The sequence below is a fragment of the Ornithodoros turicata genome, chromosome 10 (assembly GCF_037126465.1).
Source record: "Ornithodoros turicata isolate Travis chromosome 10, ASM3712646v1, whole genome shotgun sequence".
NCBI classification, from domain to species: Eukaryota; Metazoa; Arthropoda; class Arachnida; order Ixodida; family Argasidae; genus Ornithodoros; species Ornithodoros turicata.
This window is the reverse complement of record NC_088210.1, coordinates 23,886,631-23,912,747: the sequence shown is the minus strand read 5'-3', so window position 1 is coordinate 23,912,747 and position 26,117 is coordinate 23,886,631. Positions and strand designations below refer to the sequence as shown.

The 26,117-nt window shown below is 43.6% G+C and overlaps 3 protein-coding genes across 8 annotated transcripts in view; 1 reads left to right on the top strand and 2 right to left on the bottom strand.

Annotated features, from left to right (window-relative positions):
* The window catches only part of LOC135371147 (2-methoxy-6-polyprenyl-1,4-benzoquinol methylase, mitochondrial-like), a 48,203-nt gene extending 45,642 nt beyond the window's left edge, over nt 1–2,561 (bottom strand). The window contains exons 1-2 of one of the 3 annotated variants that reach the window (XM_064605187.1): nt 2,399–2,487; nt 1,720–1,867 (exon numbers count right to left, since the gene is read on the bottom strand). In XM_064605187.1, coding sequence (XP_064461257.1) covers nt 1,720–1,729 — 10 coding nt within the window. In that variant the 5' untranslated portion in view covers nt 1,730–1,867; nt 2,399–2,487. Of the gene's footprint in view, nt 1–1,719; nt 1,868–2,332 lie in introns of all 3 variants that reach the window. The other 2 variants (XM_064605188.1, XM_064605186.1) reach the window with 2 other exon arrangements.
* Nucleotides 2,021–14,422, top strand: LOC135371145 (coronin-1C-like). Of its 2 annotated transcripts, none has more exons than XM_064605180.1 (12): nt 2,021–2,209; nt 2,769–2,969; nt 3,653–3,905; nt 3,975–4,150; nt 4,330–4,446; nt 4,508–4,612; nt 5,024–5,169; nt 5,349–5,409; nt 5,488–5,589; nt 5,974–6,144; nt 7,601–7,792; nt 13,945–14,422. In XM_064605180.1, the coding sequence occupies exons 2-12, from the start codon at nt 2,769–2,771 to the stop codon at nt 14,104–14,106; spliced, it is 1,686 nt and encodes a 561-aa protein (XP_064461250.1). In that variant the 5' UTR covers nt 2,021–2,209; the 3' UTR covers nt 14,107–14,422. The 2 variants fall into 2 exon arrangements, with proteins under 2 accessions (XP_064461250.1, XP_064461251.1); XM_064605181.1 differs by lacking the exon at nt 2,021–2,209 and adding an exon at nt 2,627–2,706.
* On the bottom strand, nt 11,507–23,508 carry LOC135371144 (uncharacterized). 3 transcript variants are annotated; one of them, XM_064605179.1, is made up of 4 exons: nt 23,331–23,508; nt 21,470–22,846; nt 20,364–20,521; nt 11,507–11,686 (listed from the first exon to the last, which is right to left on the bottom strand). In XM_064605179.1, coding segments are annotated over exons 1-4 (1,659 nt in total). In that variant the 5' UTR covers nt 23,333–23,508; the 3' UTR covers nt 11,507–11,564. The 3 variants fall into 3 exon arrangements, with proteins under 3 accessions (XP_064461249.1, XP_064461247.1, XP_064461248.1); XM_064605177.1 differs by lacking the exon at nt 11,507–11,686 and adding an exon at nt 18,116–19,204 and having other exon boundaries at nt 19,290–20,521; nt 23,331–23,503; XM_064605178.1 differs by lacking the exons at nt 11,507–11,686; nt 23,331–23,508 and adding exons at nt 18,116–19,204; nt 22,986–23,259 and having other exon boundaries at nt 19,290–20,521.
* Nucleotides 23,509–26,117: the final 2,609 nt, after the last annotated feature.

The window sequence follows — 26,117 nt, the reverse complement described above, 5'->3', positions numbered from 1 at the left end:
GATCTTCCTGGCCATGTGCCTGACTTCTGCTGAAAGACATCATCCCAAGAGTGTATTTTGGGATCGGTCGTTGCCAAACATTTCTCGCGATTTTAATTTCGCAAAAATGTAAGGAGAAATATATTAATCGAAGCGATGCCCGTGAGAATCTCCCGCGCAGTTAGTACGTGGCCAATTAGTCAGTATGAGATATCTCATATGAGGACGTTCGCCCCAACTAGAAACATACCCGAGTTGTTTGATTTCATAGAAACGTTTGTCGCGGTGCGGTGCGCACGATTAATTGCCTTATCGCAACTATTCCCGAGTTAGTTATACCCGTTATAATAAATAAATAATCTCAGCGAACTTGGTTATTGTGAACTACTGATGCAGTGAACCAGTAAACGGCTACGGGAATACGAACAGCACGCTATGGATAACCAGCTGGGTTTGAGCCATTGTGTAGCACATACGCGCTCTGTTTATAAAACGAGACATCATGTTGACTGCTTGAACTAAGAAGAACAAGAAGTGATGTTTCACCCTATATCGAAGGCTTTCGACAAATCAAACTGCAGCATACCCACACAATTGTCAATCAATACACAGCGATTGTTTTCTTTTCTGTATTATTATTTTTTTTCTCGATCTACGGTAATTTAGAATGACTGGCGTCTCCTTTTCCCTACAAGAGCACTAGCCATTTAATTACGAGTTGCGGGATAAATAACCACAAGGTGAGTTCACCACGAAGATAAAGAGCACTTCCCATGTCGCAACACATTCGTTGACGCGGTGTCTTCTCAATGTATTCCTTCATTAGGCGCGTGAGTTCAAGCGGAACACTTTAAGTGTTACCTATACAGTTAAAACGTTCTCATTCTTGAAACAAGCCAACAGAATGCATTTTGAGAAGAGTCAGCTGCTACCGAGCTGCTACCGAGCTGCTACTAGAGTCAGCGCGCTGCTACCCACTTTTGCAAGCATGCTAGTGAAAGAAGAGAAACTAATCGGCGGCAGTTTACGTTTGAGAGGCTGTCTTCAAGTGGAACCGTTGGCATGGAAAGAAAAGCGCTAAGTGGGTCACGTGAGAGACGAGGGCGACAGCGGTGACGGGAGTGAATTTGCGACGTCAACCGTCCAAAACTGCAGGTGTGTCATTAGGACAAGCCAACTGAAATAGCCTGTCAGCAACAGAAGGAGAGAAGTCAACGCCAGTGCAGTACCCAGAGTCCCGATTGGTAGTCGAGCATTAACACACCCATCATAATGTAAAACCCCGAGACTATAGGGAACACGAAAGGACAGACACGACACGAATCATCATCTTCACCAGCTCGCTTGCTTCCTAGCCATTTTTTTATTGTCACACCCATCAAGCCTTCAAAATATAAAGTGAAAGAGGGGGCGAGGGACCACTGCGAGATAAATATTCTAATTTCAATTTTTTTTCTATAATTTTGGTGTGTATTGCAGAAACGGAAACGTTTTTGCGGTTAAAAGTCATCTGTTGTTTAACCTTCTTTCGTTTTTCCAGATTTGATACCACCTCCTGCGCCGGTTTCCCGAGGTGACAAAGCACAAAGCCATCAGCTGTGACTTGTGCTTACGAAACACAACAATATCCGTTATTCGTTTGTGTCAGGGCCCGTCAACACTGCTGTAGCAGTGATTTTCTACTATCTTGGTGCTATGATACACACCATAAATTACAATATTAATTAAATAGCCACTCACAGCTCCACATTGCACAAAATCAACGTTTGTATTTCCCTCCACTGTGCTCCTCTGTCTCTTTCCCTTCCTCCACCTTCCTCCTTCTCGCAATATCTCGCAAGCATCACGAGCGCCAAATGAGGCATGCGGGATGCGTGTGAGGTATACGCTGCAACAGACGAAGGTTCAAAATTAAATTGTAACCGCAGCGTGGCTGTGGAAACAGCAAATGCTGACCATCACCACCTACGCAGACACAAAAGAAAATGTAATCACTGATGTTATGAGCACAAAACATAATAACTAGTTAAGAAAGCGGGTTGGACCCATAAATGGCAGCGGCGGTGTGCTCCCATCTGCGCACGCGCAATATCCACACCCGCGTTCCATTTTCTGGCTATTGAATCGTGCTGGCCGATTGCAATTTCTACGCCGAATTTGAAACTATGTTTGCATAGGAGTAGCAGCAGTAGGATACGACAAACATCTGCACGTGCTATACACACGAAAGGTATGGTGCTGAAACACTCGACCGATTCTTTCAATCATGCTCCGCAAAACGTCGACAGTGGATGAACAGTTACGTTCATAGATGTGGTTGGACTACTCGTATGTGTCGCACTTCTCTAGATACCTTCAGCTGGTCGTGCAGTATGTGACATGCCAGGGACACAGTGATGCGTATACGCATACGCCTTACTTTTATGCGCTGCAGATGATAACACCCATGGAAGACTCGCCGGAGATGTCAGTGGGGTGCGCAACCTCGATTCCATGCACTCGTACAGAAAGCAGAATGCGTGCGTACAGGAGATTGTAGATAACAAAGCTTGTAGGTAAAACCACGTTATCTATCAGTTAAGTTGTGATAACGTCTTACCAGCCGTGCGCAGCGCTCCGTTACGGAAATGAGCAGATTAGATTAACGCCCATGCAGACCACAGCAACTGAATAGTTAGCAGTTTTTTCCGTTGTTGTTTTTTGCTTATAACTGTGGAAGAGTGTATCGTGTGTATACGATCAGGTATCATGTTTGTGCATGTGTTTGACATGACTACTCGCTTTTTCAGATGGCGCACCGCAGCATTGTGAGGACCAGCAAGTTTCGCCACGTTTTTGGACAGGCATTGAAACGGGAACAGTGTTTCGACAACATCCGCATTACAAAGCAATCATGGGACTCCAACTTCTGTGCCGCAAACCCCAAATTTTTGGCAATCATCATAGAAGCTGCAGGAGGAGGGGCCTTTATGGTGCTCCCATTGAACAAGGTAACTTCATTTGGGACAAACATGGACATCCACATGCACTAAAAGAAATGTTGGTACCCTGGAACCCGTAGATTTTTAGAAACTTCTTTACGAGCTCGCTTATATTGTAAAGATGGGAGGTGGACAAAAAAAACCGAACAACATGGAATTGACCGAGGGGAGAATAGATAGATAGAGCCATGTGCCTTGGGGTTTTAACCCGGTGAAACCCTACCTTTTATTCCCGGTTTGCATCATCGCCACTTCGGCTGAAACACGAAAAACCTCGAGAACCGATCTCGCTCTAGCACACACACAGGTACTTACATGGGCTTGGATAAACTGGGTAAACACTTCACTCTCTGTTCTTCCTTTTTCTTTTTCGATTTCTTTGCTTTCCAGTCGAAAATAGTCTTTCACACGATACCGTCTGCCATACCCCCACCATTTTGCCTTGCATTACGGCCTCAAACGTGGAACACGATTTTTACCATCCGATTTGGGAGACACACGAAACCCATGCAGATGATTTTTTTTGCAGAAAGTATGTTACATTTTCCGATTTTCCATACGACTCTCATCTCTCAACGGCAGTTACTTGTTCCATGTACGACCATACACGTTTACAGGAAGTGAATTGAAGGAAGGAATTTAACTGAACAGTTTTCTCGGTGTGACACTCATTAATACCTTTTGTCGTGCAGACTGGACGGATAGACGTTAACCAGCCCCTCGTGGCCGGACATAAGGGTCCGGTCCTTGATATTGCCTGGTGTCCGTTCAACGACAATGTCATAGCCAGTGCATCGGATGACGCACTTGTACGTGTCTGGCAAATTCCCAACCTGGGACTCCTCAGACCTCTCGTCGACCCCGTGGTCGAACTCCATGGGCACGAGCGAAGAGTTGGCCAAGTCCTGTGGCATCCATCCGCGAATAACGTTCTCCTTAGCGTCGGTACGTTCGCTTCGTCAGCACTGTCAACTGGTAGCACGATGGGTCTTACGTTTCCATAATTATTTGCAGGACAGGATTGCAAAATCATCATCTGGAATGTAGGCACTGGAGAACTGCTGGCACAGATCAACCACCCCGACTTAGTGTTCAGCTGCGCTTGGAACTGGGATGGCAGTCGTATAGTCACCACGTGCAAGGACAGAAAAATAAGGGTTTACAGCCCACGTTCTGGCGAAATTGAAGCGGTTAGCTTTGATTGATTGATTTTATTTTATTTTATACACACATTGTATACACAAATACAGCATGCCTACCATACTTCGTTGCCTTGTTATAAATTTCGCATTGTTCACGCAACATTTCCGTGACAGTGACTTGCGCCTTTGATGGCACGCTAAAGTAACTACAATCTGTCTGCACACAGGAAGACTTCGGGCATGAGGGTGCTAAGCCGCAGAAAGCTATCTATCTCAGGGATGGCCTCATCTTCACAACTGGGTTTTCTCGCATGAGCGAGAGGCAGTATGCCCTTAGAGTAGAGGTAGGTGTACACATGCATAACATTAAGACAGTGGTAAGCCATTCCTGTTATTGTCTTCTAGTCTGAACTTGCTCAACCTGTCGTTCTGGAGGAGCTCGACACTAGCAACGGGGTCCTGCAACCTTTCTACGATCCTGACGTTAATCTCCTCTACCTATGTGCCAAGGTGATCACTTGCTGGTGCTGTCTTCTGGTGCTCAGTGTCAGTGTGTGAAATACGTCGATTAAATTTTAAGCCAGTTACCTATAATTGAATTCTGTGGCCAGCGTTTGCACTGCCGTGATGTCTCCGTTAATAACTTCAAGTTCCTGTTCTGCACAGCAATTAAATCAGTTCTTGATCACCTTAGTTGGTCGCACAACTTTGCGACGCTTGCGCCCAAGTCGCCGTAAAACCAAAACCAGATATGTGCATGCCGTTCGGTTTTCTTCGTTTGTCTAAAAAAAACTACAATGTTCTGCTGGGTGAAAATATATATTTAGCATCCATACGTAACTTACTCTAATAAAACTGATATATCAACATCAGTTAATGTCTAAAGACTGTCTTTTTAAGCATTCCCTATTCCAATTTCAGGGTGACAGCAACATCAGGTACTTCGAGATAACGGATGAGCCTCCGTTTGTGCACTACATCAACACATATCAGTCTACGGAGCCCCAGCGAGGAATGTGCGCAATGCCTAAGAGAGGGTGTGATGTTTATCAGTGCGAGATTGCAAGGTAAGCACTGTTAGACTTTGCAAACAAGACGTAGAATGTGAAGAGCTAAAACTTACTGGCTCAGAGCCAGCACAAGTTGCAGGATTGTTGGCAGGTGTCTGCTTTGTGCCCATAAGTGTGCAACCTTGCCTCCATGGCACTTCCTTTTCATCATTCATTCCGTTCATCGCTATCCCTAGGTTTTTCAAGCTCCACTCCAAGGGCCTTTGTGAAGTGATCTCATTTACGGTACCCCGAAAGGTGACTGCGACATTTTCGTGCTGTCTTATTTCTCTCATTGTATGTGCAACTGAACTGAATGGAGCATTTGCGTTGCAGTCGGACCTTTTCCAGCAAGATCTCTACCCAGAAACACCAGGCGATACACCTGCACTTTCTGCAGAAGAATGGATTGATGGCAAAGATGCGGATCCCATAATGGTATATATTGTGCTGTTACTTTAACCCTTATTTGTGCCCCCACTCGGTGGTTCCGTTGCCAGGTGGCTTCAATGCTGGGCACTAGTAAGGAGTGCATACCACACACTAGTTCAGTACTGGTGGGTTGTTTGTCAAGAAAAATGGGGAAGAAAGATAATAAAATATGTGCGCAGAAAAGATATAAAAGATACGAAAAAATAGCAAAGAAGTTATTATTAGGATAAATGTGGTAACACTCATCTGGAGGTCTGATATCTGTTTCGTCAACATAAATATTTTTGGTTTCATTCGAACACACAAGCTCAGCCGCTACTATGTCTGCTACAGAAGTGCATATTGCAGACAAATGTTTGTTACATTGCGATTTTGACTGGTGTCGTCTAGATTAACCTCAAGGATGGCTACAAAGCACAAACAAAGCAGGACTTCTCTGTGACAAAAAAGCCAAACATATTGAACAAGATGCCGGAAAAGCCGTCTTCAGCTGCCCCCAAGTTCGAAAGCTCGGAGGAGTCACCAGAGCCATCAGTACCGCAGGTTTCTACTGCTGTTTTTGTAAGTTCCTCCCTTATGTTATTAACGCAGGAGTCATTTTGTACATTGTGACAAGCTAACTCTGCCAACACCACCTAGATACAGAGGGCCTGCTTACTTGTCGACGTGATGTAACAACTAAGAGTCAGCCAATTAAGATTGTACTTTCAACGACCGTAGCCAATCACGAATGTGCTTTCAGCGGGCGAACTGTGAAGACTAGCCACCGTCAGCTTCATGGGCAGCAACTGTCGTCTGCGACTAGTAAAGATCCCCTGTGCTAAATGGGAAAACAAAATAAAGTCTAACATGATCCCATATTGTTCTCAGGACTAATTTTCTGGAAAGCGCGTTGTACTTTTAGTCTACAGGTTCAAATTTAGGACGTTAGCTGCCATCATTTGCAAGTTTCCTAGAACGGCGAATCGCGATAGCAGCCGAATTCTGACTTTATATGTGGACGTGGCGAAGGCGGGAGAGGAAGCAATAAGCAGGCCTTGTGTGCCTAGGTGGCGTTGACTCTGCCCACAAATCTGAAGATGTCTGCGATTGGCTAAGGTGGGCGCATGACGCTTCCGAGTTACAACATGCTTCAAGTTATTGCTTGTACATCGATCACACTGCGAAAGCACTTGTTAGATATTACGCTCTTAGGGCACATTTGCATGTTTTTAAAGCAGGCACGTAAATTATTTGCATTAACAAAACATTTGAATCGGCTTCCTTGTCTGCCTGGTGTCCGCCATCTTCTGGCATGCCCCCCTTTTCCACTGGCAGAGAAAGCCCCCGTCCTGTTATCGCAACTCTTCCGTTGTCTCGCATTATAAGTCTTGTTTAACCTAAGAACGGCATGCTTAAGCCCCGCCCTATGGTTGTTCCCATTGGCTGCCATGGCTAGTCTCATTACACTATTTTGCGGCATGTAGTGCTGGAACTATGGGAGCCTTATAAGGCAGCACCTGGTGTAGCTGCATTGTAATTTCTCTGGTGGAGTAACTCTGTTGTAGTTTACTCTACATTTTTCGCCGTTGCCACATGAGTATAGATACTTGTTTTCCCGTTCTTCTCTTTGCTATTGCATGCATATCTTATAGTTTGATGTTTGTTCCAAAAGCCAGGAGATGTCATGGTGAAAGGAACTGTACACTGGCTTGACACAAGAAAATAAAAATTTACCCAGACGTTTCGTCCCCCATACGGGAGCACCTTCTCGTCTCCCGTATGGGGGACGAAACGTCTGAGTAAGTTGTTATTTCGTTGTGTGAAGCCAGTGTGCAGTTCCTTTCACTATCAAAGAAAGCGACATTGCGATTTCTTTCGCTCATAAATCACGAACGACGCAACAGGTGAATCCAGTTCCTATTGTGTTGGTGTCAGGCTAACGGTGTCTTTCATTCCCCCAGGAAGTAAATGTTTCCACTTTAGTGCCCCTTTGAAGAATTCACTGCAGCGGCACTGAAATCTTTGTGTCGCGCAGGAAGCAAAGTTGGACGGGCTGATGGACGAATTGAAGAAGCTCAAGTCCGTCTTGGTGAAGCACGAAAGGAGAATAAAAGAGTTGGAAGCACGATTGGAACAGAAACCGGTTGAACGACCGACGACTCCACCTACACCACCCCTCGCAGATGATTCCCAGACTGCTGTTCCGGAGGGGTCCAACAGCCACGAAGTAGGAGCTTGAGTTCTTTCCTTTAGGTGCATTAGGCTCGGTTCCCACTGTCACGTTTTTAGTCAGACAATTCTGAAATGGTGGAGTTTTAAAATGGTAACTACTGCTTCTTTTTTGGCAGGGCATTAGCTGATTGACCTCCCTGTATACAGGGTGTCCCAGAAAATGTGTCACTGAATTATAATAAAAAAAACTATGCCAACGAGGATCATGCGGTCAATGGCATTTGTCTTTACTAGGTTTTTGACACCTCCTGATGTCATCTTCGTTGTCAGTTCGTAATAATTCGCATAATAAAACTGAAGTTAGATGACATTCACATCAGGAGGTGGCAAAAACCTAGTAAGAACAAATGCCGTTGACCGCATGGTTCTAGGTGGCGTATTTTTTAAAATCATAGTTCAATGACACGTTTTCTGGGACACCCTCTACATATATATATATATAGGTATTCAATAAGGATCATAAGTGGAGACAGTGCTTCTACAGGACAAGGAATAAAAGGGGAACTTTATTAAAAACTAAGAAGGGGTATTCATAATAAAGTTCCCCTTTTATTCCTTGTCCTGTAGAAGCACTGTCTCCACTTCTGATCCTTATTGAATACCTTTATTTTTCGTGGTCAACCGCATTCGTTTATTTCAACTCCTACATATATATATATATATATATATTAGTTTGAAGCTTTCTGTAAACTTACAGAAGGCGTTTGCGAGGTGGCTGGAAAAGACCGTAGGGCTACCTTCGTGGGAGTTAAGTATTTGCAAATTATAGAAATGCACACTTGCACAGCTGATACTTTAGTGAGAGTGCTTTTATGAGCCTCACTATTGAGGATATTTTGATAGACACAATCTTGCCAGAGCTGTCAGTAATAGATGCCCTCCGAACATTCTACTTTTGTATTGCGGCATCGTCGAATAATGTTCAGCAGATGATTGTTATTGTCACAGTGCATTGTGACAAACATTGATTTCTAAGTGCTGTACTGTGATTTGTGAGCAGACTGCTCTTAGCTGTAGAGAGCATTACCCTGTTTGTTTTTTTTTTTTGTAATTTATGAGTTCTAACACGTGTCAACGTTCCTAAGTTTCCCGGAAGTTTATATGATACGTATAGGGCCAGGCTTTTTCTGGAAAAACCCGATGCTACAAATTAACCCTGTGATTATTATAGGCTGTAATCACACCTGAAACAGTTAAAATGTGACTGTAGGAGCATGGTTGTACCATGTATCATATACCTGTAGAAATGTGGTGCCTTACTGTACACGTGAAAAATGCTATGACGTAGTTGAATATGATAATTCTTTCCTTATTCCTATTACTCGACTATCTTCAGAAATACCTAGGTAGATGCACACAAAAAAAAATATGCTGCCCAACTGCATTACGGGCAGGTTGCCTGATGCAGAAGGCTGGCTGCACAGAAAGTACTTCCTGCATGTCACATTGGTGACTACAGCAGCACAAGTAACCTGGCCACGTTTTTGTAGAAGTACATTAAGTTCTGAAGTGGCGTCTTACTGGCGCTGGAATTCCTGCTAAAAAGAAAAAATAAGCTGCTATCCCTAGTTAAGAAAATATAAAAATTTAGATTTGAAAAAAAAAAAAAAATCAGGCCCAAAATTTTATCTGCATGCATGTGTAAACAAATTTTCATGAAGCCACGATATGCAATATAGAAGAAATATAAAATGCAGTTCCTCTACATGCACATTGTTCTTCCTAAGATGCAGCCTGCTTTAACTGTAAAGCTGATATATACTCTGCAATCTTTTCACACAGTTTCATAGCCTTCTATGTCTATGGATTGCCTGTCAGAGGGCTAACAGTGCTCAAGATGTCTCAATCTATCTTGTTAATGAATGACAGTATTTTTATGGAAAACCAATATTGAATGTGCCACGTACCCCTGCTGGCTGTATTTTCCAGACTTTTCTATGGCGCTCACATTTGTGAGAAGTGTGTACGCTGTGCTGACTGTTTTGTGTGTGCAACAAATTAACCACGATCTACATATGCTGTCTAGAATGCCAAACCAAACACGGCATAGCCTTTTGAGTACACATACATATTTCACATATGTGCTGTTGTGCGATCTCTATAGTCTGCGTCGCGAAAAGTGTGTGACGAAGCTGTGCATACACCGATGTATCACAGTGGCTGCACATTGAGATACGCTCAAAGCTGTGCGCTACACATTGAGCTGTGATAGCATTCACACACTATCAACCCTGCCTTCTGAAATAGAACAAGAATGTAACATCCTGGCATTTATCTTGTATAATTTCCTTGCAAGCAATTTGCCTCATGTACTTTCATGTGTACTGGCTATGTAAGCACAGTGGGAAGACCATGTAAAGGGGGAAAATAGTCCAATATTTCTGATTTTGTTGTAATAATGTTTCAAGAGATGCTACCGAAGTCATGGAGAAGGAGAAAGGGGTAGTACTAATAGCAGTGGAATATCTTGAAAGAGAGCACAATATCACCACATATGTGCCTTTAAATTTCTTTTGGCAACATACACCTTTCTCCTGAACAATATTGCAGACAAACTTGCACAATAACTGGTACTACTTGTTGCTCGTATCCCCCCCCCCCCCTCTTTATGTGAATCAGTTGTGGTCACGAATACCAATTTGAAACAGTCATAACTGCCCAAGGTCTGTGATTGGTAAGTGTAAGAAATTTCTCGTGGATAATCCACAAAGCAACATTACGGATAGCAATAAGGTAGCAGCTACGTTGCCGTAGGCATGCTGACTCTTTTACATTTTCTTGTTTATGATGGCTAATAGTTATACATATTTCACACTTTGGGGACGAAAAGTTATGAAACATGGTAGCGCAAAGCTGGTTGCAACCTAGTACAGGCCAGTTGAAAACAATTCCTATGAGGATTTTGTCATTTTCTGTTATCAGAAACTTGTGTGTTCTGCTGTTGCATGCAGAGAAACATCTAGAGAACTGACAGCGGGTTATTGACATTAGAAAAGACGTTGAAATGGAAAAAACAAGCATCTTCCATTTCATTTACCGACACCCTTGTCCCCCCCATAAGTAGCTCAACTTTACTATATTCAGCAGCTGCTGTGCTGTTCTACAGATTCTGTAGCTTATACAGTTGTGCCTTCATCATCATCATCAAAGAAACAAGGGAAGTGAACTATGAAGACTTGTTGCACAATAGATACACCGAATATTGGCAGGCCTTTCCAGAGCACAAAGTTTTGCCCGATGGTGCACGGCCTCCTGTTTTACACCTTTACGGAGTATAGTATAATAAAGCTCAATATATTGTTAAAACAGCTCGTATAGATTACACAAGTGCCTATCTCTACCCATAGAATAAAATAGCATCCTTAAACCTTATCTTTATAAATGAATTATGTACGAGGAAGGTGCCTAGCTATACGGTTTTTGCAAAAGGAGCATGCAGTTTGCTGCTTTTTAGGTTTTTACCTTTTTTATGTAAATGATGTGCTTGACTACAAACATGCTGTTCAGTGATTAATTTCCAAACTTTGTCTTTGCTTTTACGAGCTGGTGTGCCAATTCTTGCCTTGGCCATGCCAATATTTATTGCATTGTGCCTTAATAAGAGACTGGGTCTGCTATCTAGTCTGTGTGTGTATTTCTTGTTTTTTTGTTAATGTGGTGTTTGAAGTTTGAATGCTGAAATGAAATGTAATTTTTCTGGAATCGAGAATGAATTGCCAGATATAGACATCTTTAATAAACACTGCAAATTGTAAAATGCTGGTTGATTAGTTCTGTTCTGCATGCATTTTACACATGACACACACCCAGTATGAGACCCCTGTTGCTGCCATTAACACAGCAATACAGGTAGGGACACCAGTCCAGTCATGGGTAGTTACATTTGAGCCTGCAAAAATAGTAACCAAGAAACCATTACTTTTTTGAAATGTTACAGCTAGTTACTACGTTAAAGTAACTCCAAGAAGATAAACTTGCCAAGGTGACCAAGATGTAACTCTCAAAAACTTCGTTTTAGCACTTACACTGTACAGCTCCGGTCACCCTTAATAATAACACTGTAAAAAAGCTCGTCCCGAGCGTGATTACAGCAACCGTTGGAGCCATGAGGAAATATTAATTGAACAAAATTATTCTGTTAGTTTAATGCAAGGATTTTGTTCACTTAACATTCCCCCAGTGCCCCAAGGGTGGCTGTTATCGTGCTCGGAAATGGACGGAATTTTTTCCAGTGTTACTATTAAGGTTGACCGGAGCTGTACTATCCTAGCATGGTTATAAACAGGATTTCACATGAGGGAACCCATGATCGTGCCGGCACGACATCAAGGAACCCACTACTTACTGAAGCAACTGTGTAGAAGCGGGTGAGACGAACTAGATGTCGTACAAGTAGCAATTCCTTTTTCTGCACAACTGATTATTCAATTGTTCATTGTTTCGTCGCAAGGTGCAGCTACAGGTAGAGTTGCCACCTTTCGCAGTGAAAAATACAGAGTCAGTGAGAGGAGGTGGAATAGAGGGAAAGGCTCGCGGGAAAGAGCAAGTGGGCTGGTTGACGAGGAAACATGTTCTTGTGTGGGGCTGGATTATTGATGTTAGAAATTGCTATAAACAGGCATGAACGCCACACTGGATTGTATTGGAGCTACCGGATTGGATTGCCACGCACACTTTGAAAAACGCGTCGACGCAGACAAACCCTTCTTTGCAGGCGGGGATCTCATGATGGTTGTATACACCCTAAGTTCTAGCTGGCTCGCTCGACACAACCACCGACAGCGTTTCACAACCACTGCTCTTGTCGCCTCGGAACACAAGACTGTAACGAATAACTAAGAAAACAACTGGTGACAGCGGAGTTTGGTCTGTGCTCCAGATTTATTCAAGCTGGCTACAGGTTCGCCGGATTGCTTGGGATTTTATTTCATAATACTTCCCCACAGATAACGCGTTGTGGGTTCCCACTGATGCTTGTAAATCCCCAGTCCATGTAGGCAGGAGAGTAGCTCTGAAGCTTCTCCGAAGTATCTCAGACTTTCCAAACGCTTGTAATGCTTTCAAAACACAAGAGAAAAGCAAAAGTGTGCTGCGGAGAAATTGTCTGGTTGAGTTGCGGGTTGAACCAACCAAAGAAGACTACAGCTGCTCGCTCTACTCTTTGCAATGACCGTCAGACGTGGCAACCCGGTCCTGCGTTCTCATTGTCAATCCCAATGCAAACGACCAAATGTTGAGCACAGTCTGATATTCGCGGAACCTCAGGACAAGGCTCGTGGGGCCCCGGTTGAGAAACAACTGCTTTGCTCTTATTATTGTCTTGTGTTTCTAGGTTGTCAGGACAACAGAGGTCCAATAGCAATAGCAATAGCTAGTACACATTAGTATCATGATTGCTTCAACAGTATCTTGTTTGTAACCCTGTTAGTTTGTTTATAAGCAGAAGGAAGTGGGAGAGGTTACACATGCTGGTGTGATAAATGCACCCAAGTGTGAAAAGAGACTAAGCGGTCTGTCCCTTTTTATAGTCGAGAGTCGTTTATTTCTGTTTGAAACAACGAAGCACTCCCGTCCTGATGTGTTAACCATCAGCACATCTGTAGCAACTTTTGTTTTCACAACAAGCTGCTTCCATACCGCTGTGTTAAATAGCAAAATGACGTAAAACTGCAACAACAAATGCACGAGTGCTCGCCCACTTACGAATGATTTGATGAAGCCCATGAAGACTTGATGAGAGATTGATTGATGATGAGAATTCAGGTGACGGAGAGCTGCAGCAATACTGCCAAATTTGTCAATTATTTTGTTACAAGACAATGTGTTTTCAAAGCTTGCTAATGTTCATAACTTCACGACAGCAAGATGATTATAATGGGACACTGTCACTGAACAAGCTTGGAAGTTTCATTACTTATCTGCTTACGTGATGCGAAAGTAGTTGAAAGGTAAAACCCTTTTGTCACCCGATATGCAGCAGACGTGACTTCCCCATCGAGGCCCTCATGAAGTCAAACTGTGTCCTGTATTGCAAGCAACTTGTAGAAAACCGTAGAGCATATGATTATTAGTGCAGTAAGATACCTCAATCGTTGTAGCGTGGGCTCTCTGTGGAAGTCATGCAAGCAAGTGCTGCTTTGATTTCAGGCAGAAAGCTCTTGTGGATACCCAAAAGCGGAAAACAAGGTTGTGCTGTTTATGAATAGCGTCAACAAGGCCTGGAACTTTCTGACTCGGCGACCACTACTCAGGAGGACGCTTGATCAACCTCAAGGCCAGGTGTATTCAGATTGCCCCCAAGCCAGCTGAGATTTACTACAAGACATCAGGAAATGGAAAAAAACTGCACTGCTGAACTACTACAAATTATTATTTGACTAGTTTACATCATAGAACAAACAAACACGGAATGTTTCAAGGCTCCCATGGACTATGTGTGTGTGCACAGAACACGATTTAACGCTAATATGAACATTAAGATGCAACCAATGCAAAGTAAGTGGTAAATATTTTCTACCACTGCCACAAGATGGCTAATAATATGTGTTTTTCAAATGCACATGCAAACAGGAAGCGATCAATACAAATAAACACTGACTGCTACAGTCACTGCTAATTATGCCGAGCTATGCCAGTGGAGTTTAAAAAAATGTAAAAACATGTTGGGCACGCGTACGAATATAAAGTGGAACTGCTGTTTATGACGAGACACAACACAATATAAAACAATATATAGAAAATATCACTAATTAATGTATGACCATATGCTGGTTAGTGATAACTGACAATAAACAAGGTTTTGTGCGTCACATGTCCTAGCTGCAGGAGAACAAGGATCAACAATTTGCAAGAAGTGCACATATCTATATGTACAGCTAAAAGCACATTTTCCAATAACATAACTGTCTGCCTCTGCACTACTGCTCATACCTTGCACGTACTTCTGTACAACCCAGTTGCTCTCATTGCTGGAATAGCAAAAATACATATCGCTTTGATCAACATGCAGATGGGGTCTGTAAGTTGAAAAGCTGAGAATGCTACTTTTGCCCCGATCTCGTGTGAATCGAGAGTTATGCAGGTCGTAGGGTTTTACTGGTCTTCTACTGTCAGCCAGGAACATCAGACGTGGAAAACGGCTGCCCGTTTCATTCAGAGTTGCAACTTTGAAACTTATCCTGCAGTATATACTATATGCTATATAGTATATACTATATGAAATATAGGTTGAAGCTGTGCTGGTCAGCCACTGGTAGTTCAACAGAGTGTAGCTCCTGCAGAGGGACTGTTATCAAATGTTTGTTTGTTCAGAGCACTCCATTCTGACTACCTTTGACGAGATCTTAGATCTTTGAGTCGAAATCTAGTGCAACTGGGAAAAAAATTCGACCACAAGCTTCCTTTACATGAACGTGACAGAAGCACATTGGATAGACTTCCCAAGGGCCACATCCTGATGAAATATTCTAGTGGAAGAAGAAAAAAAAAAAAAAACTTGCGCAGTTCTGCCGCGTGAGCGATTGTACGGCGGATTGTACGGATTGTACGGCGGGAGTGGTGTATTGCGCACTTTTTTGCAGACAACATTGTCGGAATATTCTGTGCCACGGAATATTCTGTGTCTGAGCTGCAGGATATTCCCCATGTCTAGAAGAGCACAAAAAAACGTGACGTTGGGCACTCAAGTGGCAGCAAACAGCTACGACGTTTTGCGCATCTTACGCCGGAGTATCCTTGGGAACGTCCCTCGTGTGAGTGCACTGTTCAATCCGCTAAGAAAGTGCACCCAATCCAAGGTGGCAAATACACACTCGTACAGTGCAGTGTGCATTTAGCAAAGACTGGGAAGGAGTTTGCTGCAGCAAGTCTGGCCAGGAAGTATGAGGAAGCAGCAGCAGCAGGAGCACTAGAAGTGCGTCTCCCATCTAAAAATTATGGTGTCACACCTACAAGTTATTTCAGGTGTGACACCATAGGGCGTTACCCTCCCAAACTCGATGCACGTAGAATATAAATGGTTGAATGTAAATTGTTGAATGGTAGAATGTGGCGGTTGGTAAATGGTAGAATGGTCAATGTGCTTCTGTCGCATTCATGCAAACACAGCTATGTATACAAGGCGATGCACAGGACAAGTAACAAAATCTAAGATGTAAACAGTAAAACACAAGTAGAAAACATCTTCTCACCACATAAACTTTCCTGAAGAAAAAAAAAAATAAATAGAAAAAAAGACAAGCTTACAATTAGTTAGAAAAGATAGTGGTAGAAAAGTAGTGCAACTGTGTGAAGCCTGCACACCTTTCAACATGCCTCAGTCACAATTTCATTGTTTTCATCAACCTTAAGAAGCTAGCCTCCCAGAAGTAACTGTTAACTTTAGCCTAAATGCCCGCTCCCCCCAAACCTTCGCTATTATCACACTCCATTTCAGAGAGTCATTTGCTTTGAAGTGAGACGTAGCAAGTACATAAGGTGCTGCAGGAGTGTACCTAACTTTATCATGATACAGAGCAGCCACAATCTCTAAATTGATGTTCTCATGAAAGATTTTGCTTTTAGGATTCTAATGCATTGCTTAAGTGATCCCTCAAGCATGAATTTTCCTAGAATATATCCGTCTGGCCCCTCCAACTGTGTAGAACCATGTAATCACCACGATGAATAATAAAACAATCTTAAATACTGAAGAAAAAAATCTTGAAATTCTGGAGACTACAAGGACTTTCTAGTGGATGTTGCCAGTTTCTAACAGACATTGAAAAATGGGAACCAGAGAGCGCAGGTTCAATCCCACACAGATTGACAAATGACAGGGTGAGGACTGATGTAATGCGAGCAATTTTAGAGATGCTATTTATATGGCACATGAGAAGCAAACTGGATAGGAAAGCTGCCGCCCTATTAACAGCATTACCGGCTAGAATGTCGCCTCATTTTCAAGAACTTTCATGTCAAAGTAATGAAGGTAAGGACTTTCATCACTGTAATCAAAACCACTGTTTATGGGTAAAGTATGCGGCAGTTAATGAAACTACACCACTCTTACATTTCATTGCTTACGGAATTGGTGCAGACGACCGTGGCTGCTTTGTGTCATAAAGCTACAAATTACTGCTGCTTATGCAACGGCAGTTCTTAAGAAAACTTTTGTTTAGAGGGGTAGTCCATTCTCCAAGTATCAATTTGTAGATACCTGTTCCCACAGGTAGGGTAGGGGGGGGGGGGGGGGGGGGGGGGGGGTGGCAAACTTTCCCTTTAAAACCGTAGTAGTAATGAAGTTGTCGAATAGGTGTGTTGACTTCACACATGCATTCAAGTGTTTCAGTGGAACTACAATAGACCCAATACTGTGTGGACCACTTAGAGTACGCCAGTCGCGAGGAGGTCACTGTAACTGCTATCAGCAGTGCCGCTGAGCAAGACACGATACGATTGTTAAATCAATGAAAGGCACACTGGATTAAAAGCTGTTATCACCATCAACTACAAAATGTTCTAAAATCGAAAGTAAAATGCTAGTAATGCTGACTGTCGTCAGGTTGGTGCCGTCGTGCAACAGGTCGGATTCATCTACACCATACATGCACCAGAACAAGGATGCCGAACAATTTCCATCACATTATGTCAGAATAGCATGTCACTAGCTTCTCTGGCAAGTTTATACCATAAAAGTGGTTAATTTCGCTGTCCTAATAATTCGTCCTAATTTGCCAGGTGGGTTATCTAGGGAATATTTTGCAGGACTCAAATTTTGTGATGCATGTTCAATGTGGTTGTACCATGGAGATAAAATCTGGCCAGAATTCAGGAGGTCTGACGTTACAAACTATTAAAACTCATTTGATGCAAATTACAACTTGAATGAACGAGAGAAAGGATTCCATTCCCACAGTTGACTGCGGCAGGAACTGCGAGCATGAGTCACCGTAGCGACTATTTTTCCGTACCTTTCTGACATAGTTAATAATATTTTGCGGGAAAATGACGATAGCAAGATTCGCAAAAATTAGGTCCTCGCAGAGATTACTACTTTTACGGGTAGTACTCAGCGACTTTAATCAAAATCTTCGGCTGCTTTGTTTTCAAGCAAAAACTAGAGATGGGACGAATTCTGAACTTCCCGAATCAGAACCCGAATCCAAGGAAGGTCCTGCGAATCCATGAATCTCGAATCATTTCTTAAAGGACAGTTTGAAAGCAGTAAGGGAAGACCCGCTTTTTCTGAAAAGTGTTTTGAAGAAGAATATGATATCTTTGCTTAATGGAAAACAAAGCAAATAATAGTTCACTTTGAAGGGAAAACATGCGCATATACTCCTTTCTCAGTGTAATTTATTTAACATGTTGTCCATCGACTACGTAACTTCTCGAGCCTCAATTCTCTCCATAAAACTAAGAAACAATCAAAGGCAAAACAGTGTTATTTTTAAACTTGTAAAGTCGGAGCTTTATGCTGTGGCTTTGGCAGGCCTAGCGGCGCGCCAGCCACTCAGGTTTTCAGTGGATTCCGGGGCCACAAATTTTAAAAAGAAACGAACAAATGTGGTTGGTGGCTTCGAAAGGTTTGATTCGCTGTTTTGGGCCTAGGATTCGAGGATTTACGGTTTCTGTTGGCCCATCTCTAGCAAAAACCCAATATTTTCCGGCACTCTCAGTTTCGGTAAGCTTTATGAAAGCTGGTCAGACACAGATTCCTTCCAGGAATAAACCCTCTCTACCACAAAGACAAAAATCAGTTGAACACATGGAAATTGGGATAATCTGGAGTGCCTGCCCTGTGAGTTCTTTGATGGTTACGAGCCTCTCACGTGACTGACATCAGGGAGTTTCGCAACATTATATGGTGGAGGATGAGCCCCCCTGAACACAAGTTTACCATATGCTGTACGAAAACACACTGAAATCGATACGGGTGTTGTCTTCTAAGAACAAATTGACTGCACTTTGTGTTTTGTCATGCACAGGATTACCATAAATGGTCTACACAGTATTATCCCTTCCAGAGGCAGACCTTGGACAGCTTGCACAAACATTGAGGACATACCCCAGTGGTGTCCTTAGTAGCTTCGGTAATACCCCGGGAACGTGCAACAGTCCCCAACGCTGCCCGTGTGTAGAGCACTGGCAAAGCTACTGAGTGCAGTACCGAGGAATTTCCTCATTGACATCTGACTCTGTCCTTACAGACCAAATGTAAAATTATCGCATTATCATCGTAGCTTCACGATCCCTATACTTCTGTTGAACTATCTTGAAGGCCCCATTGCAAGGTGGGGTGTTAGTGGGGAATATGTTTCAACGCTGTGTGGCTTCGAATTTTGAGCATTTCCTTGTGGCACAAGACTGGCTCCATTACTGCTTGCATCCTGTACAGTGCAGATGACGTTCTGTGCCACGTTTCCCTCTGTAACGGCAGACAGGGACAGTAACAAACATTCCTTTCCTTATCCATAGAGACTGTTCAAAGGAAACATCCAATAAACACTCACCTGGTCTAGATCTGACCACTGGTATGACAACTCCCGTTATGCACGGTCGTGGCTGGCTGATGGGAGGTGCTAGAGGACCACCATTAAATCCCCCAATGGGCACATTTCTGTCCTGCGCTCCAATGGCACCTCCCCCAGAATGCATCACCGCCTGGCCTGCAGGCATCACAGTAACCGGGGCTTCTATGTTGATCACTGAGCTCCTCAACTGTTGATTCACAGTTCCCAAAGGCGGCAATACGAGAGCGAAGTTTGAAACATTTGGCCTCGGCCAGCTGTTTCTGACACAACTCTGTCCCAGACTGGAGGGAAGCAGAGGACCAGCGGAAGACATGAACCCAGTCGAACAGTTCGTTGTTTGCCGCTGCGATGGCACGAACAACAACCCCTGCGGAGTCCATCTCACCGGAGGCACTATGGGAGATGCGCCGTTTACGGCAACGGGAGCCCGCGGCTGAACACTGAAGGCATGCATCTGCACCTGCGCTGGCTGTGTTCGTAAGGGAACACCTTGCTGTAATGGTGCTACAGGTACAGAGGTAAACGTTCTGTTCGGGTTACCACCGAAATCAGTGGCACACTTTGCCTGACAAAGCACATTGTGGCTAGTGCTCGATGCAGCACTACTCTGAGTTCTCGTGGCAGGACTTGAACATTGCGGCAAACGTGTCTGAGTAGTGGTGGTACAGTTCATCTGGTTCAGCACGATTTTTCGTGCTGCTTCTGTAGCCTGGGATAAAGAATTTACGCCTCTAACTACTAGGGTAAACGGACGCTGACTGCTGCCAGTCAATAAGCTAGTGGTTTGGGGTTGATGCGAGCTACCTTGTGCAGATGAATTTGTACTTGCATGCAGCATGGCAGGACTTGCGCTCTGCTCCACGCTTGCTGCTTGAGGCTGCTGCCTCTGGTACACAGAGCACGCGACTGTTGACGTCATGCTTTGCACATCATGTGTACCATGTGTAGCCGTGTATCTCGCAACTGGACTACCGGACTGGGCTATATTCTGCCTCGACGGTTCAGAGCAAGGGGAAAAGCGTGGAGGAAATGGAGACTGGGTAGCGCAAGTACCTGCTCTATGTAAAGTTGAGGAATCACATCGTGGCTGTGCTGTACTTTGTGGAATCTGTCTTGCACTTGTGAGAGGTGTGACACTGCTCATGCTTCCGGCTGCAGAAGATGGGATTGCTCCTCGACATTCGCGACTTTGCGCTTGGGGGCAGTCCGCCCTGCAGGAACAGGAAAAAAAAAGTTCGAGTCACAACCAAAATTCATGCGAGACGGAGACAACTTTCATCGACGCAGCTGCTTCAAAAGATGTGCGTTCTGTTACGGTAGAGGTTTAATCATTGAGCTGTACAAGCAACACTGTACTAGCGAAGGCAAATGGAGCGCAGAAAGATTAATACAAACACTTAAGGTTCTGCTCATAATTTCAGCAGTGCTTGTTCTTTGCAAAATCGATTTTATGCAACACACAAACAAAAACCCCAATCCATCTTCTTCCACAGTCATGTTATCAGGATGGTGATGACGCTGTGGAGTGTATATGCCTCTCTATGAGTCAAGTGTGAAAGCACTGCGTGTGTATGTAATAATTCTGAATTCAGGCACACGGGTGAACCACAAAGGCATTCCATTCTGAGAAGCCCAAAATGCATAAAATGTAAAAATACTTAAATACCTTCCTGTGACTTTCTACTGGCAGGAATTTAACTCGTGGCTGTTCGCATAAAACACACTTTCGGTAAGAAGTATGTTGACCCACTTGCACGGTATTAAAAATGAGCGGATTTCCACTCCTATAGTTATAGTTCTTATATACGCAAATTATGTTTAAACAACAGGGCCTGTTTACGGAGGAGGTTCCTCAGTGGTGTCCTGAGTAGGTTTGTTAGTGCTTCGGGCACACGCTGCAGTCCTCAGCTCTGTTCGTGCGTAAAGCAACGCCAAAGCTAGTGAGGATGCCACTAAGGAATTTCCTCAAAGTTTCTGCAAGTAGGCCTTGTAGTTGATGAAAAGATGTAAAGGACATAGTAGAAGAGCAGCTTGTAATAGAGTATCGCGGTGGCCCGCACACAGCTAGGTTACTTCTCGATTCTAGCCTCATGTGTCCGCCCCTCACACCACGCACATTTTGTCGTCTGCAATTTGCTACCTTTCGAATGAAAACTTACACCGCATTTCGTTGAGCTTCCACTTCGTTGAGCTTCCGACTGAAATGTTCCGAAGAACTGTTCAGGTAGGCCCGCCATTCCGCTCCGCACGCTTCAGAAACTTCCGCTGCGGTCAAGAAGTTCGAAAACTGCCGTTCAAGCGCCAAAACACTCTCCAGCGGGGTGTAATCCACGAGGTGTCGCATCTCTTTAAAAAGCTGGAAAATCCTCCTCAACGGATCCCTTTTCCTGCACAGCACCCTGGCGTACAGATTCTTGTCGGCTTCTTGCATCGATCTCAAAACTTCGAGGCAAACTTTGAAATGGTGGAAGTACTCCTCTACAAAGGTTGGAAGAGAGCTCGGGTGAACATCCAGCATAGTTTCAATTATGTTCGCAGTGAACGCATCAATTTCATCTTCAGCAGATATCTGCTTTCTGCGAGCCGTCAGGAGGGCCGTGGGCGCTGGCTCGGGAGACGAGAAATCCACACGGAGATTACGACATGTTATTGAGTCTTTCATTCTGGTGTCACTCTCCGTTTCTTCGTCAGAACACACAGGGTCCGCATTCGTTGCACAGCTCTTCTTGCCAATATCACTAGAATGCAACGTCTGCTCCTCTACAATCCCGTGCTTTTCACTGTCAGACAATACTTCGCTTTGGGAGCTTTCTTGAGAATGACACAGACTGCTGTCCGCGTCAGGAGCCGTATTTCTGGATTCTACATCCGTATCAGTCTCCAAATCCGTAAGCAGGTCTGCAGGCACCGTCACTGCAATTGTGTCGTTAGAATCATGCGATAACGATGTGTCATACGCGGCACTTTCATCAATCTCCGTGTCGGAACCACTTGCAGACGTACGTCCACTATGTTCCGTTAACACTAATGTGTCCACGGGTGATGGCACAGAATCTTTTGTGGAAGTAGTCTCTTCGTTGTCAATGTTCCTCAAGCTAGATCTGTCTTGCAGTACTATATCACACACATTTGATTCTTCTTGAACGTTTGAGTTTGTTGTTTTCTCAGCTGCGGCTATGCCATTTTCACTGCCTTGCGTAGCAACAGGGTGCTCTTTCACCACATGCTCCTTTGCAGGCTTCTTTGCTGGAATTGAGCATGATGAACTCTTTGTTCGACGTGTAGCTTTCTGCACTTTTTTCGTTTGAGTAACGACACTTTGTTCTTCGGGTAGACTAGCTGTTGCTTGTTGCCTCCGCCTATAGAATGGGAGTGACATAGGAATCGACGTGCAACTGCTTTGGGCTATCAGCTGTTCACTGGCGGGTAATTTTCGCCAACTGGACCTCACATCCAAGCCAGTAGGCAGTCGCTGTAGAACAACTACGGGCGTCATTTTCAAAAGGGGATCGGTCAACTTCCGTTTCTCCATAGCCCTGGAAGAAAGCGTACTCTCTTGAGCAATATGACAGCACGCTAGCATATGCGATATCAGTAAGCACTGGAATAGCGAAACACTCCACGTATAATATTCCCCCATTATAGCAGATAACGCAGAGAAAGTTAGCACGATACCTCGCGTGGTGGCTGCACCAGCATTGAGTGAAACATTATCGAAGTTGCTGACAGACTTGAAAAATTACCACAGGTAAGAAACTGCATCCTGATTCCAAAGTTGCGAAATACGTCAGGGTTTTGAGAAATATCAAGACAATGTTTCGCCTTGAAATGAGCCGCAGATGTCTGAAACGCACGTCCGGAGAGCAACGCCAGCGAAGAAGAAAGTTAACCGCAAGCAACGCAGACTCCGGATGCCAGCGTCGACCAATACAATAACGCTCTGAAATGATAACACTCTCTCGAGTGCTGCTATCACCACAGACCAGTGGCTATCACCTATCACGGAGTCTCAATACTTACATGAGAATTTCACAAGCTTCAGCTGCTCCAGCATTGTGCACGCACGAACACACAAGCGTCACACGCAGGAACCGGAAAAAATAACGGCCTACAAACCCAACGTGACGACGTAACGTGACGTCACGTCACAGCGTTGTCAGTGTGCGATTCGGTATTCGCTCACCGTTGCGCGTCGCGTATTTCTCAAAGCAGAAGCATATATTGTTGCTAGTACGACGCGAATACTTCGTTAGACAATCGCGAATGCTTCGTTAGCATGACCGACCGTGTCACAAAAGTCTGTTGTCGGAAAATTATGGGGTATGGGATTTAGTATGTGTGTGTCCTGGGCAGACTTCATGGGGAAACTGAATAGACATTCGTCTGGAAATCTGCCGAAAAAAAAGGCCGAAAGGACAAACCTCAGACAGCAATTCGAATCCTCCAGCTCACAGTGTTTAGCACGAACTGTGCTACCACTACCGAGTGCGTCCTTTTATACCCATCCAACCATGTGGGATTTACCCACACCTACCACAAAATACGCTACCAAAGGTAACAGCTGAAAAAAAAAAAAAAATGTTGCTTCAGAAGCACAATTGCTGGGCCATACTCAGTTCGCTGTAACTAATATTAGACACAGTGGAAGAAAATAGTTGTGCTTTAGATAACTGTGCCTTTGTACCCTTGCTGCCATATTATAAGCAGAAGCATCGAAAAGGCAACTGAAAAGGGCCAAATCCATGTCTTTCTCACATTGTTTTGCACATTTTTTTCAGCTGCTACCATATTGCTCCAGACGACACATATTGTGGTGAATTTGGGTAAATCTTCAATCCACTTCCAAATTCTAAAAAGAAAACATTTGCATAGCTTGTCATATTTGAAAATTTAATTGAAGAAATTAAATTTCTTGTAATTGCAATTAAAATTTGAGCTTCAGACCTATTTGAATATATTCAGTTTGAAAGAGATTCTTTCGATTCTAAATTCAATATTGGAACTCCACACTAGATTTCGGAACTCAACTCCATGAAAACAGTGTTAATCGGTATTAACTGTGGTATACCATGCTTAGCCCAGAAATTTTGCTTCGAGATTCATCTCATGTTACAGCACATACATACCCACGTTTAGAATGACCAGCAGTTTTCTCGTTAGTCCAATACCTGAAGCCCTCTAACATGGAGTCGCAGTGTCTATACCAACATTTGTCTTTCTATTATATCCTTCTCAATGCATGCAGTAGGTTGTCCTGTTTCCTTTTCAGGTTGGCACGTTTCTAGGTTTCGCACAGCATATAGTATGTAAAGTATGCAAAAAGGTAATACATTTCTGCATGCTTTAAACACCCAGAATATATGCATGAGGTATTGACTGTTCACATATCTCTCGGAAGCAGCCACCAGCCATAATCACTCAGTACGGAGTTAAGTTATGTATATTTATTCATCCTTTCTACCAGTATAGATTTTACATGCATTTTTTTTTTTAATTATTGTCTACTTTTGTGTTTAGTCTCGTATTCAGTAATGTCTATTTAATCTGTTTTGGTCTAGGGTGCGTTTTACTTTGTTATCAGTTGCTTGTGCTTCCACCGTGGGATGTATTCGCATTTGCTATATTTCCACGTAGCTATATTCCTTGCAGTTACAGAGAGATATAATTGTCATGTTTACAAAGCTGAAACAATCTCAAGCAGCACATCATCTTGGCCCAATATTGGCCCAATATTGTGCCGATATTTCCGATATTGGGCCAATATTGGGCCAAGATGTTGTGCTGCTTGGGAACGAGTAAAAAGTGAAATAATGTCAACAGGAAAACACAAAGTAGAACGTCAGGAGCATATGGAATGCCCACAGTTCTTAGGGTTAATGCACAGTAGAACACTGCTGGTGTCCAGTTAGGAGAGCAAGGTGCCTACAGAAGCCACAGTGGGCAGCACGGAAACAGAACGGCATTGTTTCTTGACCCCCTGTACCTCAGTAAAGATGCCTTGAAAGCTTATTGTGCTACATTTTTTCCCCTGTGTGTAAGGATGTAAAACTGGTAAATTGCTTGATTTGATAAAATGTTACGAGGTCATTTTACACTACCAAAAGTGCATTTTTTAGGGTGGACACAACAAGCAGTGGTGAGGTTCAGTCGAAGTAGTTCTGCTGAAGCTTCTTGCCAAGGCTTCAACACCACAACAACATGCTGCGAGTGCAGGGGAACAATGTCTTTGGAGATAGATATATTATTATCATTATATTTAAATATATCTAGATTTATATCTCCAGAACTACAACAGCACTTGAAATGTCACAGGGATGCGACATGAAAAACTTGCGACTCATGTTGAAGTTTGCCTATAGAGTGCAGCACAGAGGGATGGTGCCGAGTGAATACATGCGCTTCCACTAAGATTTTTGACAAACTAAAGACCTGAAATGATGGTAAAGAAGCAATGAAAAGACATACATTTAGCATTGCTCAAAAACATGCTTCATTCACCAAGCAGCCTATCAGGAACCACCACGTAAACTTCACTGAACAGCGCCATGTTAGTGTGCGACATAATTTACAAAAACATCCCGTTACATGAGGTGCGAGTGGACTGGCATGACCTTCAAGGCCCATGCCAGTCTGCTGGCTTGGCGTAGCATCAGGATAGCAAGCGTCCATGAGCTCACATTTGCCAGTTAAAATTCGTCTTCTACAGGCGTGGCTCTCGGGGGGAAGTTGAGGGGCTCCTAGAGGATGTGCAGTTGAAAACCACCGCAGTCAAAAACGAAAAATTTATGCGGAAGACTTTCACTGCTC